The sequence below is a fragment of the Piliocolobus tephrosceles genome, chromosome 1, assembly GCF_002776525.5.
Source record: "Piliocolobus tephrosceles isolate RC106 chromosome 1, ASM277652v3, whole genome shotgun sequence".
Taxonomy (NCBI): domain Eukaryota; kingdom Metazoa; phylum Chordata; class Mammalia; order Primates; family Cercopithecidae; genus Piliocolobus; species Piliocolobus tephrosceles.
The window spans coordinates 68,769,822-68,783,795 of record NC_045434.1 but is presented as its reverse complement, the minus strand read 5'-3'; the positions used below and the strand labels follow the sequence as shown (position 1 = coordinate 68,783,795).

Sequence of the window (13,974 nt, the reverse complement as noted above, 5' to 3'; positions counted from 1 at the left end):
TTATTTTCTTGAAGCTTATGCAGTTATAACTGAGGGCTTCTCTACTGTAAATTACAGTAGTTACAACATGAACCTTACATTCCAGAATTTCACATGTGAATTTTAAAAATTTTGCAATCTATAGCATGAAATTTAAGGTATAAAGCAGGAGAGTATAATAACAGGGGCATTAGTACATGACTAGTAAGTTTTATGACCTTAATGGCAAGATTCTTAAAATTTGGGGGCTTTGGGCTTTGATTTCATCTGTAAAAATAGGGTGTGTTAAGTCAGATGATTCCAAAATTCTTTCCAGCTCTAAAATCATGAATTCTTATGTAAACCCTTTGAGGTATAAATGTATGCCAGCAATCTGAGATGGAAAAAAAAGCAAACTTAATTTTTTTTTCTCTTTTCTCTCCTGCCTTGAAAGTGTGGTTTTGTCTGACAAGAAGCCTATAATGATACCTGGTTTAATCAGAATTCCTTAGGATAGTTGTTTTGGCTTTTGTACTGTTAGTCAATTTTTATTAATATTTTTAAAGAAATTATATGTTGATTTTAGATCTTAGTCATTACAAAACTGTTGGTACATACCTATTTTAAGTACCTTAATGGAGAGAAATGCTGATACGTATTGATAGTGGGATTGTGGTAGGAAATTTCGTTGAAGTTTATTGTTAGAGATTTTTCTCAAAAATTAAGAAAATTGAACCTATAAGCTGAACTGCTTTTGAATTATTTGAATTAGAGTCTCTACTACTTTTCTCTGCTTTTTTAGGAAATGTGAGTTCTCCTCCCAGATCTTCTGATTTAGTCAAATTAGCCCAAGAGTGCTGTTACCATAATAACAGGGGCATTGCAGCTCATGGAGTTAGAGTCCTAACTAATATAACTGTTTCTTGTCAAGAAAAAGGTAAGTTTGATCAGGACTGATATTATATATAAACTTTGGTTTAGACCTTGAACAGAATTCTGTTTGACTTTTTTCAATCCCTTATTTTTAGCCTGTGAGCCTTGATCTGCAGATTGACTCCTTTCATAGTGTTCTTAGAGCATGTGTTCTCAAGACTACTTTATCCTTGTGAAAAATAATAAAGAGATTAGGACCTTGGGAGTGGAATTGAAAGGTTTTATGGAGCATTGCCCATTTCCTTCCACTGCTTGCCTTTGCATATATGGTGCTGGTGGAAAGAGATTGCTTATTACTCTACCCCTTTTGTATAAGGTGGTATGTTCACTTATACAAAAACCTAGAAAATTTACTTAAGTTCTCAAGGGACTTAAATAACAAATAGTTTCACCTAGAGGCAAGTGAATTCGCAGACCAATGTGAATTAAATTTTCACAGAATTTACTCTAGGTATATGTGGCATTAAGCTGACTTGCATAATCGAGGACATGCAAGGAAAATAATGCACATATTTTGTTGTCTACCTAACATCTTTTGACTTGTGTTCAAGAACAAGAAATACATTTTGGATATTCCATCTTTTTCAGTGCTGATTTTGATCTTTATTAAGGATTACAAGCTTAGTGGTTCCTCTTATCCCCCATAGCCTTCAGCACTGCTTGTTCCAAGTACCTGTTTTTTCTAGCAACCTGACCTTCACTAGCCTTTACTCTGTTTGCTAAGCTCCAACGCTCAGGAAACGTTTCTTAAAGTTGAATAATTAAGCCTGTTTTACATTGGCATAGCAAAGAGTATTTTCTCCCATGTAACATAGAAAACTGCTTGTTTCAGTGTTGAGAACACACTGAAATATATTAACCTAAAGGTAACTAATATATTCAGAACTTTCTAAAACCTTCAGAGAAATTTTAACCCTATGGTAGTGAAAAGATGTTGGAGTACTGCTAGTTCATGAGATATCTAAGGGATTCATTCTTTATGGTCAGACTTGAAACATTAATAAGGTTATGTGGAGTCATTATTTTCTAAAAGTGGTTCAGCTTTCATTAGAAGCTGAAAACTGCTGCATCTTAGTTAAAAATTGACCTGCATAATTTATTTCTGATTAGGGAGATTAACACATACTGCATAGTTTGCTGTTCTTAGTATTTTCCTTAGCTAAGCTGGTGATACTATTTCAGTTTTGCTTTATTTATAGCTTTGTGGCTTTAGCTCTTGATTTAATGTGTATATTTTTATAAATACTTCAATAAAGTGGTAGAAATAAAGTCTGAAGACAGACTTTACATTCTTGAAGAAATGCCACGTGTACTTTTTCAAGGAAAGTTAGGTTCATCCATTTAATAATTCCCTGTATCTTAAACTCCTTAATGTTTTTTCTAAGAGAGCATGTTTGTTTGCATATATATGTGTGTGTGTGTTTATACACACATGACTTGACCATCATAAAGCTTAGTGTTTTTCTTCTAGATCTTTTGGCACTGGAACAAGACGCTGTCTTTGGCCTGGAATCCCTACTGGTACTTTGTAGTCAAGATGATAGTCCAGGTGCTCAGGCCACTTTAAAGGTGAAAACTTTTATTTTTTAAGTTGTGATAGATATATATGATGGTCTTAGGCAATAGAAAGCAAAGTTAAGCAGACATAGCTCTGGTACTCTTAGAAGTTTTAATCTAAGTGATTATATCTAGCTGATAAAACCACACTGATTTAATCTAACTGATAAAACCACAAAAAAAAAACTGATGAAATGACTGCAGCCAAACTCAGAAATGTTCATTAATTTAACATAAGTGTTCATTAATTTCCCAATGACATAAGCTGTAGTTTATAAGCCAAGGGAAGAATATTTTAAGGAATTTTCACTTTCACTTAGTTACAGAAATCATCTTAGAGATATGTAAGATTTTTAAAATGTGAAATGAGGCCAGGCACTGTAATCCCAGCATTTTGGGGAGGTCAAGGTGGAAGGATTGCATGAGCCTAGGAGTTCAAGATCACCCTGGGCAGCATACTGAGACCCTATCTCTGGAAAAATTTTTTAAAGTTTAGCTGGACATGATGGGACACACCTATAGTCCTAACTACTCATGAGGCTGAGGTGAGAGGATCGCTCAAACCCGAGAGGCTGAGGCTTCAGTGAGCCATTATTGCACCACTGTTCTCTACCCTACGTGACAGAATGAGATCCTGTCTCAAAAAAAAAAAATTAAAATGTGAAGTGAGACTACTCTTTTTGGAGTGAAACATGAAATATAATTTGTGATAGTGTAAAATTAATAAGGAAAAGCATAGTTAATAGAAGTAAGAAACTATTAGATAAACATTGGTACATATAAGAGCGTTAGCTTGTCTAAGGTATGGTTTCGAGGAAGTCATGGCTCATTTTAGCATGTTAAGGAAAGTAGTAATATGGTCATAGTGATGAACAATAAAGATAGTAATATCATTAAGTGAAAGCTAATAAGAAGTAGAGAAGAGAAGTAGACAACAGGTGTTTGGCAACACATTCTGAGGGGATCCTCAGAATCCCCTTGGAACCACAGTACATTTTAAACTTTTTTTAAAAGCAAATCTTTTTTCCAACAATTGTGGGTGTCAGTAAAATGCTGGATTCAGCACAGTGGGACATACATAGATGGCCAAGAAAGGTTCCTGTAATAGCAGAGCTTTCCATCTAGAATAGGCTACTGATACTTATATAGGAGACTATAGTACCAAACAGAACACAATACATTCTCTGATACTTCACAAAAGAAGTGCAGTTCTAATGAGAGGTCAGAGTCGGGAGTGATTAACTTTAACCAAGGATATTAGGGAAGACTTCAAATAAATGTCATATGAGTTGAGTTGTGAAAGGTGGAATAGAATTACAGTAATGAGGAAAGATTGTTTGAGCCCAGTGACCACTATTATAAAAGACTTGAATGTAAGAATGTACCTGTTGTGGTGGAAGACTGGTGACTAGCCCACTGTGGCTGGATGAAATAATGTGAGATTGGAAAAGTAGTTCAGTCATAGAGGATATCAAATAACATGCTATTATGGCTTTGATTCTATAGATAATGAGGAGATAATATAATTTAAAGTAATGGTAACCTTTGTCATAGTTATTATTGTTATTTGAATGTCTGTTATGTGCCAAACTTCATTGAAGACTTATACATTTCTTTCAGTCCCTCAATAACCCTATAATGAAATGTGTTTCTCTCTTATACACATCCGAAACTTAAGGCTGAGAGAGATGTAAGTACCTTGTTCAAAGCCACCTAGCTAATAAGGGGCAAGCCGAGCTTCAGCCCTTGCATTTTTCAGACTCTAAAGTTTATGTGTGTGCCTAACAGCCCACTGATGGCTGCGTGTTTGCATTGTGAAGGATGGATTGAAGGGCCCATCTTTTCAAGAAATTGGAATTAGGAAGAGATTTATGATGTGGTAGAGAGATTGGAAAGGCGCTAACAGTGAATATTGGAGATTTGACAAAAGAAGATGTTAGCTTTGTAAAAGTGGGAATATTTCTAGGTTTCTAGTTTTTTGACTGGATATTAGTGATGCCTTTAACAAGGCCTTAATAAGAGAAATTCTGTAGCCAAATTGATTTTTAGATTTCAATTGAGAAGTAAGAGAAAATTAGGAATCTCTTTCCCACTTGAGTGTACTTAAGAGTCATCTAAGGCATCTTTTTAAAACTATGAACTCTCGGTAGCCTCAACACACACACACACACACAGGCACACAGGCACACACACACATGTATGTTAATTCATTAGGGTAGGGCCCAGGAGTCTATATTTTTATTTTCCTTCTGGGAGATGCTGGCATAGTTTACAAGCCACACTTCAGAAGCAGTTCCTGAAAAGTAATGATAGTACAATGATGGTGACATTTGGCGTATATTTGCCTCTTCAGCATTCTTCCTTATGATTTCCATCTTTCTTAAAAGTATTTTGATAGTCTTAGATTGAAATGAGTGGTTGACGTGCAGTCCTAATTTGTTATTTTAAACGTAGTGCACTTCACAAACCCTAATGTGGGATTCAGTACCTCGTGTTTCTTATGAAGAAAAATGCTATGCCTACAAGAAACCTCGCCCTTGATTTTCCCCAGTAACCTGTACAAAGCTCTTTTCTTTAAAGCTTCATCTGTATCTTCAAAATGTAACTAGTTAATTTTCTTTTTGGCGTGCAGATTGCTCTAAACTGTATGGTGAAGTTAGCCAAGGGCAGGCCCCATCTTAGCCAGTCAGTGGTTGAGACCTTGTTGACTCAGTTGCACAGTGCTCAAGATGCTGCCCGGATTTTGATGTGCCATTGCCTGGCAGCCATTGCCATGCAGCTGCCCGTGCTGGGTGATGGGATGCTTGGTGACCTCATGGAGCTATACAAGGTGATTGGACGATCAGCCACAGACAAGCAACAAGAACTTCTGGTAAAAAGCCACATTTTGAATCTCCTTTGAATGACTAGGATCTGGTCTAGTGGGAATTACTTTTAAGTTAACATTACTGTTTGACTTTACTTAAAAAACAGAACAAACAATGGGTTAAATTCATTACCTAAGACCAAAGAGTGTGCTGCTGTCAAAATAGAATTGGCTGTATGAGCTTTTTACTTTTTTCACTTGTGCTTTAAAAAGCCATGTTTTGTTCACCTCTAAAACTGCTTTCTTCCTAAACCCTGTCAAATCAGCTTAGTATAGCCAAAGCCTCCAATCTCATGTTTTTCTTTTATTACAAAGGACAAAATGAAAATGAAACTTTTTTCTTCCTTATACAAAGTAAATAATGAACTAAACCCTGTTTTGTACTTCAGAAAATAGAAGTTAAAAATCTAATGACAATAATGACCATAAATTAGCCCAAATTTATGTTTTCCATTCCAGAACCTCTTTAGCTGTTTAGGATTCAGTTTAGGCTTCTGTAGACCCTTGGGGTTAGGAAAGGTACATGCTTAGAAAGAAACAAACTGTGGAAGCTATAAAATGTTTAGTTGAAAAGTTCTGCAGGACTGAGAGTAGGCTATATTCTAAATAATTGTAAATTAAATGAAAGTTGTAAGGTCGCCATTCCATATTGTGGGAAGAAATATAATGAAATGACTTATTCAAGCCTGTTTTATATTTAATCCTCCAGAGGGAATTGTATAAAAGATTGACCCCATCTCATCATTTGCTGCCAGGAAAGGTTACCTTGATGACCAAATGTGTGGATCTTTATATGAATCAGCTTTGAAATATTAAGAGGCAATTAGCTAAGTTATTTATTATGAAGTGGCATTTTGAACTAATGGTCCTGATATCTTAAAGTACTACTTTAAGATAGTCTTAAATTACGAAATGTAATACTCAAAAATGTAATACTCAAAAAAATCTAAGGAATAATACAGTGAAAACTCTTCCGTTCATTATCTAGCTTAAGAAAAAGGTATTAACAGTTTAGTTGAAGCCCCCTGTGTACCTTGCTGATAGCATCTCCTCCCTTCTCTTAGGTAACCACTATCCTGAATTTGATATTTATCATTCTCATGCCTGTTATTCTTTTACTACCAAAGTATATATCCCTAAGTAATATGCAGTATTTTGCATATTTTTAACTTTATGTAAACTTTATCATACTGCTTGTAATCTTTTGCATTTTGCATATTTTTGCCTATTTTCCTTGTCATCTATATTGGTAAGTCTATCTCTAGTTTATCCATTTTACTTACGTATCTCGTTGTGTGATTATGTTATATAATTTATTTATCCATATTGTGGATATTGCTTCTACTTATTTGCTGTTATAAAGAGTGCCCTGAGTGAATGGAATAAATTACTTAATGACTTTAAAATAAAAAATTAAATAAATGTCAATGGAAAACAAATTTTATTCTTTTGCAGTGGGCTCTAATTAGTTTTCCTCCCTTTGGGGTAGGTTATCAATGACACTGGATAAAATTAAATGCTTTTCTTGGTTTTCTTCTTGCCCAATGTTAGGTGAGTTTGGCTACTGTGATTTTTGTAGCAAGTCAGAAGGCATTATCTGTGGAAAGTAAGGCAGTAATTAAGCAGCAGCTTGAAAGTGTCTCCAATGGATGGACTGTATACCGTATTGCCAGACAGGCTTCCAGAATGGTATGTGTTACCCTTCTGAGTGAACTGGGTTGGCGGAAATGTCAGGTCATGTACCTTCAACTGTATGATTATTAGTCGTAGTCAAAACTAAAAATAAAGTTGAAGTACCTTTTAGTCATGGGTTCTGAAGATGAGGAAGGAAAGGACCTGATTTTTAACTTTTATCATAAAAGAATGGTATATATGTTGTTGGTATTAGTAATGAGGAAGTTAAAATCTGGGCCCTTTCTGGCTGTAGGTTGTTAGTGCCACTTTCATTTTGCACTGTATCGTTATAACCAAGGCCACCTACCACCCGCTGTTTCTATCTTCCTTTCTCAGTATACCACATCTTTGTTCCTCTCCCCAACCGTGTCATTCTGAAGTAGAAATGGGAAAGCTTTAGTATACTGTACTCTTCTCAGCCATATGGAAAGCCTAACAAGTTTTATTAATTTTGTTTGAGAGGAAATAGAAACCTTGGTTAGTACAGAAATCCTGGCCGGGTGGGGTGGCTTATGCATGTAATCCCAATACTTTGGGGGAGGCCAAGGTGGGCAAATCTCTTGAGGCCGGGAGTTCGAGACCAGCCTGGCTGACATAGCAAAAGCCTGTCTCTACTAAAAATAAATAAATAAATAAAAAATCCTTTGGGGAGAAGTCCAGAGACCAAAGTTTGAGAAAGCATTACTCTAGGTGATTGAAGTGCATGTTCTTAATTTTATGTTGCTTCTCAAATGGGGGAGGAGCACACACTTTTGGCAGGACAGTTCTTTATTTTACTGTTCTGTCCCAAGCATTGCAGGACATTGAGCATCCCTGGCCTCAGGCATTAAGTGCTATTCACATTTCTCCCAACAACTATGCCTTTTCCCCTGGGGTTTCTCTTACCCACTAAATAGTTTATTTAGAATAGCATTAAAAAGTATTTATACTTTCTATATTTTGGGCTAAAGTTCTAGACTTGGTTTATAGTTAATTCCATTTATTTTCTCTTTTGGAACTGTTTTAGTAAAGAATTTCAAGCATTATGTTACATAAAAGCAACTCAACATATTTTCTCTGAGGAAATATTTAGACAGAGTCTCAGAGAATTATATAATATGAGGAATGATTCTTCAGACATATCCAAGGTTTGGGTTTCTCTTTTAGCTGCTGCATCAACTCTTTCAATGTAAGAACCTCACCATGTGCTCCTTCTATTCTTTTTTCTTTTCTTTTTTTGTTTTTAGGGTAATCATGACATGGCCAAAGAGCTTTATCAGAGTTTGCTGACTCAGGTGGCCTCAGAACACTTCTACTTCTGGCTAAATAGTTTGAAGGAGTTTTCACATGCAGAACAGTGTCTCACTGGGTTGCAAGAGGAAAATTATAGTTCAGCACTTTCTTGCATTGCTGAATCTTTAAAATTCTATCACAAAGGGATTGCTTCCTTAACAGTAAGTCCTCTTAATTCACCTTTGGTGATGATGACTTGTGTGAGAGTTCTCCCCTTTCTCTTTTTGGATTGGCCTATTTCAACTAACTTGAGAAACTTGCTGATATGTATTTGACTATAAGAAGTAGGTCATGAAAATAAACCCTTAACCTTTTCCCCTTTTTAACATTCTTAGATTGATAGAAGTTTATCATTTTCTTGTTATAAAGAATTGGGTACCACTTTTTAACATAACAATGTGAAGAGGATTGCTGAATCCATGCAGAATGGGTAAGTGGTGTGGAGATAGGATCCTCCCTCTACAGACTCTTACTAGTAAGATTCCAGCCTGCATGCATCAGTACCACCATTAAACATAAACCCCTGACCTCATCTCATACCTGGCAACTGCTGACTAAGTAACTAGAGTTTCTTGCTTTACAGATAAAGAGAAATTATCAAAGATTCTAGTGTCCCACTTTGTACCACTCTGTGGTATCCTCCTACTCCACAGTAACCATTAGCTAGACACAATTTCTGTTATCTCTGCCAAGAAAATGAAAGGGTTGCAAAGGGATCCTTATGTTTCCTTGAAATTAGTTAAATTCCTAAGTAGGAACCTATTCCCTAAAATCAGCATTTTTTGTATTAATGCAAGGGCTTTTTCCTTTAAAAGTAAAGAAGTTATATAATCAACATTAAACATTTTAAAAATATTGTCACATGACTTTTAAAATTGTATATATTGAGATGGGACCATAAAACTTTTGGTACCTGTTTACGTACATTTAAACATATCTAAAATATTTTGAATGGTGGGCTATTTCAAAAGAAATATTTCAAAGTAGAAAAAGCAGGTGTCACTAAAGAGAATATTCAGACTACTGTGAGGCACATATATTTTGAAGTATTTTATATATTTTTTTTACTAGGATTGATTGATGACTGTTTAAAAAAGGAGTATAGGCTCTTCTCTATTTAAAGGGTAGCATTAACTACTTTGATTCTTTCTTGATTATTCTGGGACGAGATTGTCGTTTCCTATATTAGACTAATAAATGCCTCAGAAAATTAAAAGTATAATTACTGATTCAGATCAATAGAACAATTTCATTTTCTAGTTTATGTGGAGCAGAAAATTGTTAATTATTTAGTACCATAAGTGGTAAGAACTTTGGACAGATAGGCTCACAAAACAGTGAGGCAGATGGAATTAATTTTATGAAAAATTATTTTGAATATTTAATATTCGGTTAATGATTTCTATGGTATGTGTTGTATTTAACGAGGGTTGACAATAATGAAGTATTGAATTCTGACACAGGAAGAAAGCACTTGATTCACAGAGAGGAGACCTTATCTTAGTCTTGGTTCTGCCATTAACACAGTGTGACCTTGGGTAGGTCATTGGGCCTCAGATATTCTCCTTTTGAAATGGAGTTATTTTATTCAACAGATCATAAACAGTTGCTATTTGTCAAACACTGTGCTTTTAGGATTAAGAAAAACAGGAAATAATACTTCACTTGAGTGTAGACTATAGGGGAAGGCAGTATGATCCTCAGAGTTGTTGGAAACTTCCCACAACTCTGATTGTATTATATACTCTCAGGGGTTTTTTGAGGACTTTTTTTATGTTTATTTTTTAACCTGTTCATTTGATAAGTGTGGATTTGACAGTTGCTTTCTGTCTTTTTAACTGAGTAAATATGAGCATGTACTGCCCCTTTTAACTTACTGATGTGAATGATCCATACCTGAGATCGTACAGCTTTGAGGATCTTGCCTTTTATCTGCTTCAGCCACACTAAACAGGAGAAGTTCAAAATTCTTTGTTTATGGAGACCCAATAGCAAAGTTAGGTGTTTAATTTCTCAATACAATGATTAATGATAGAGTTGTCTTTTTTCTTAGGAATAAAAATTCTAAAAAGTGTTTATATTAGCTTTCTGTGCTATGTAACAAATTACTACAAGGTTAGTGGCTTAAAACAATACCTATTTATTATTTCACAGTTTCTGTGAGTCAGAAGTCCAGGCATAGGCCAGGCGTGGGGGCTTATGCCTGTAATCCCAGTATTTTGAGCCCAGGAGTTTGAGACCAGCCTGGGCAATGTTGGAAAACCCCATCTCTACAAAAAAAATTTAAAAATTAGTCGGGTGTGGTGGCATGTGCCGGTGGTCCCAGCTACTCAGGAGGCTGAGGTGGGAGAATCGCCTGAGCCTGGGAGGAGGAGGTTGCAGTGAACTGAGATTGTGTCATTGCACTCCAGCCTGAGATTCTGTCTCAGAAAAAAAAGTAGTAGTAGTAGTAGCAGTAGTAGTAGTCCAGGCATGGCTTAGCTGGGTCCTCTGCTCATGGTATCACAAAACTGCAATCAAGGTGTCTGTGAGGGCCAGTCTCAGATATCTGAGGCTCCAGGAGGCTCAGGGTCCTGTTCTAAGATCATGAATTTGTTGCAGATTTTATTTCCTTGCACCTGAAGAACTTGTGGAACCTGGTTCTTCCAAACCAGCAAGAGAATCTCTCACCCTCTTTTAATGGCCTCAACTGATTAGATCCGATTCGCTCCAAATGATCTCCCTTTCTACTAATCTAAAGTCAGTTCATTAGGGACCTAAACCATATCCTCAAAATCTCATCACTTTTGCCATATTCCATTAGTTAGAAGCAAGTTTTGGGTGCTATCCACCTTCAAAAGAAGATGTTGTAGGTTTAGTATTCCTTAATGTCAAATGCTTGGAACCAGGAGTGTTTTGTATTTTGAGGTTTCTTTGGATTTTGGAATATTTTCATTATGCCAGTTGAGCCTCCCTAATTCAAAATTTGAAATGCTCCGATGAACATTTCCTTTGAACATCATGTCAATTTCAGATTCTGGAGCATTTCAGAATTTGAATCATTTCAGATTTTAGGTTTTTAAACTAGTGATATTCAGCATGCCCAAGGTGTGGATACCAGGGAACTTGAATCAGAGGAACCAGCTTAACATTCTACCTACAATAGTGTTTTTCTTTTTTTATTGTTTAATTTTTTGTTATTAAATATTGAATAGGCATAATATCTACATATGTATTATGTAGGGCATAAAAAACACAACAAATATCAAAACATCCAGTTAGAAAATAGGACATTACCATTGCCTTTAAAATTCTTATATGCTTGTGAATATCACCCTGGGTAACACAGCAAGACGCTGTTTCCTAAAAAAAAAGAAAAAAAGTAAAATTCTTATGTGTGCCTCCACATTTGTACACTGTTTCCTTCCCACAAAGGTAACGGTACTTTGGATCTTGAGTTTACTGTTCCATTGCCTTTCTTTATAATTTTTTCTTTTTCTTTTCCTTTTTTTTGAGACTGAGTTTCACTCTTGTCACCAGGCTGGAGTGCAGTGGCATGATCTCAGCTCACTGCAACCTCCACCTCCCAGGTTCAAGTGGTTCTCCTGCCTCACCCTCCCAAGTAACTGGGATTACAGGCACTCTCTACCATCCCTGGCTAATTTTTGTATTTTTAGTAGAGACAGGGTTTCACCATATTCGCCAGACTGGTCTCAAACTCCTGACCTAAGGTGATCCACCCACCTCGGCCTCCCAAAGTGCTGGCATTACAGGCGTGAGCCCAATGCCCAGCCCTTTCTTTATAATTTCAACATGCTTTTTTGTAACTCTAAACAAGGTTCTGTTTTATGTTGCTTGTTTTTGAATTTTATATAAAAAGGAATCATATTTTTCTTCGACTTGCTTTGATCATCTAAATTATGTTCCTAAGATTCATCTGTTTTGTTGCAGGAATCTGTAGGTCAATTTCCCTGCCATATAGTCTTGCATCATAAGAATATACATCAATTTGTTTTCCCATTTTAGTGTTGATAGGCATTTTGATTTTTCCAGTTTCTTGCTGTTACCAACGTACTGCTCTGAACATTCTTGTACATATCTTTTGATGCACTTACTGCAAAGGTTTCTCTAGGACAGTGGTTCTCAACCAGGGATGGTTTTATCCTCCAGGAGATATTTGGCAGTATCTGGAGCCTTTTTTGGTTATCACCACTTGCCCAGTTGTTACTGGTATTTAGTGCAGAGGCAATGCACAGGAGAGCCTCCCTCAACAAAGAATTATTCAGTTCAGAATGTCAGTAATACTCAGGTTGAAAAAACCCTTCTCTAGGGCAGTGGCCCTCACTCAGAGCTGTATATCTGCCCCTTGCTCCAATTTGGAAGTGTGTGTGGATGTTTCTTTTTGTCACAGTGATGGGGAGTTGGGAAGCATTCCTACTGGCAGTAATGGTGAGTGACTAAATACCTAATCTCCTAAAATGCTAAGAATATTCCTGTTCCTGTTTAGAGATATTGCTGTAAGATATTACCTAAGAGTGGAATTGCACAGGTTATGTACATCTTTAAATTAACTAGCTAATACCGGGTTTTTCCCAGTGGCTTTACAAATTTAAAGTCCTCTCAACAGTGTGTAAGAGTTCCTATTGCCATACATTTTTCTCTTTGGTAGGTTCTAAAGCTTATGATTGGCTTTTCACAGATTACTAATACAATTAGACATTTGTTTCATATGTTTGGCCATTTGTGTTTTATTTTCTGCAAAGTTCCTTTTGAAGATTTTTACTAATTTTCCTACTAGTTTCTGTGTCTTTTTCTTACTGGTTTATAAGAGTACTTTATACGTTCTGGATACAAATCTTTTGTTATATGAAATGCAGATATTATTAGATTTGTGACTTTTTTCCTGCTTTTTGTGTTCTGATGAATAGCAGTTTTTAATTTTAATGTAGTCTGAGATCTTTTTTTTTATGGTGTGTGTTTTGTTTGTGTTGAAATTTCTGTCTACTCCATGCCTATTCCAGTTACTACCTTCACCTTTCTCCCAAGAATTAATGACTATTTTGACTTCTAAAACTATGGCTTAGTTTAGCCTTGTTTTCCAACCTTATTTAACGCATGAGTATTATTCTTTTGATGCTAGCTTTTTTTTGCTCAGCACTGTCTATATAATATGATTCATTCATGTTTTTTGTTGTATATGGCAATTGTTCATTTATTTTTATTGCTGCAGAGTATTCCATTGGATGACTATTGTACAATCTGTTTAGCATTTTATTGTTGAGGAATGTTTGGCTTGTTTCCAGTTTGGGGCTGTTAAGAATAAATCAGTTATGAACATTCTTATACATGACTTTTGATACAGATGTACCTTTCTTCTAGGTGGTAGTGCCTCATCATAGGACATACTTAGGTTCAGCTTTAGTAGGTGACTGCTAACCAGTGTTGCCCCTGTTGGTTTCCAGTTTAACCAGTATTGTATCCAAATGCCTTTTGGGTTTTGTAGTGCTTTTTGAATGTATGGCTTGATGACTGATCAGTTTTGGAATATTTGGTCATTCTCTCTCTCTCTTTTTTTTTTTTTAGACAAGGGTCTCAATCTGTTGCCCAGGCTGTAGTACAGCAGCGTGATCATAGCTCACTACAGCCTCATACTGTACCATTGCACCCAGCTAATTTTTTTAATTTTATTTTTGGTAGAGATGGGTGTCTTGCTTTGTTACCCAGGCTGGTCTTGA

General features: G+C 35.9%; 1 protein-coding gene across 4 annotated transcripts in view; it reads left to right on the top strand.

Moving 5' to 3' along the window:
• INTS7 (integrator complex subunit 7) overlaps positions 1–13,974 on the top strand; it is a 101,941-nt gene that overhangs the window by 53,699 nt on the left and 34,268 nt on the right. For all 4 annotated transcript variants that reach the window (XM_023203806.3, XM_023203808.1, XM_023203807.1 and 1 more), the window contains 5 exons: positions 761–895; positions 2,363–2,460; positions 5,081–5,320; positions 6,866–7,003; positions 8,215–8,421. In XM_023203806.3, coding sequence (XP_023059574.1) covers positions 761–895; positions 2,363–2,460; positions 5,081–5,320; positions 6,866–7,003; positions 8,215–8,421 — 818 coding nt within the window. The remainder of the gene's footprint in view (positions 1–760; positions 896–2,362; positions 2,461–5,080; positions 5,321–6,865; positions 7,004–8,214; positions 8,422–13,974) is intronic.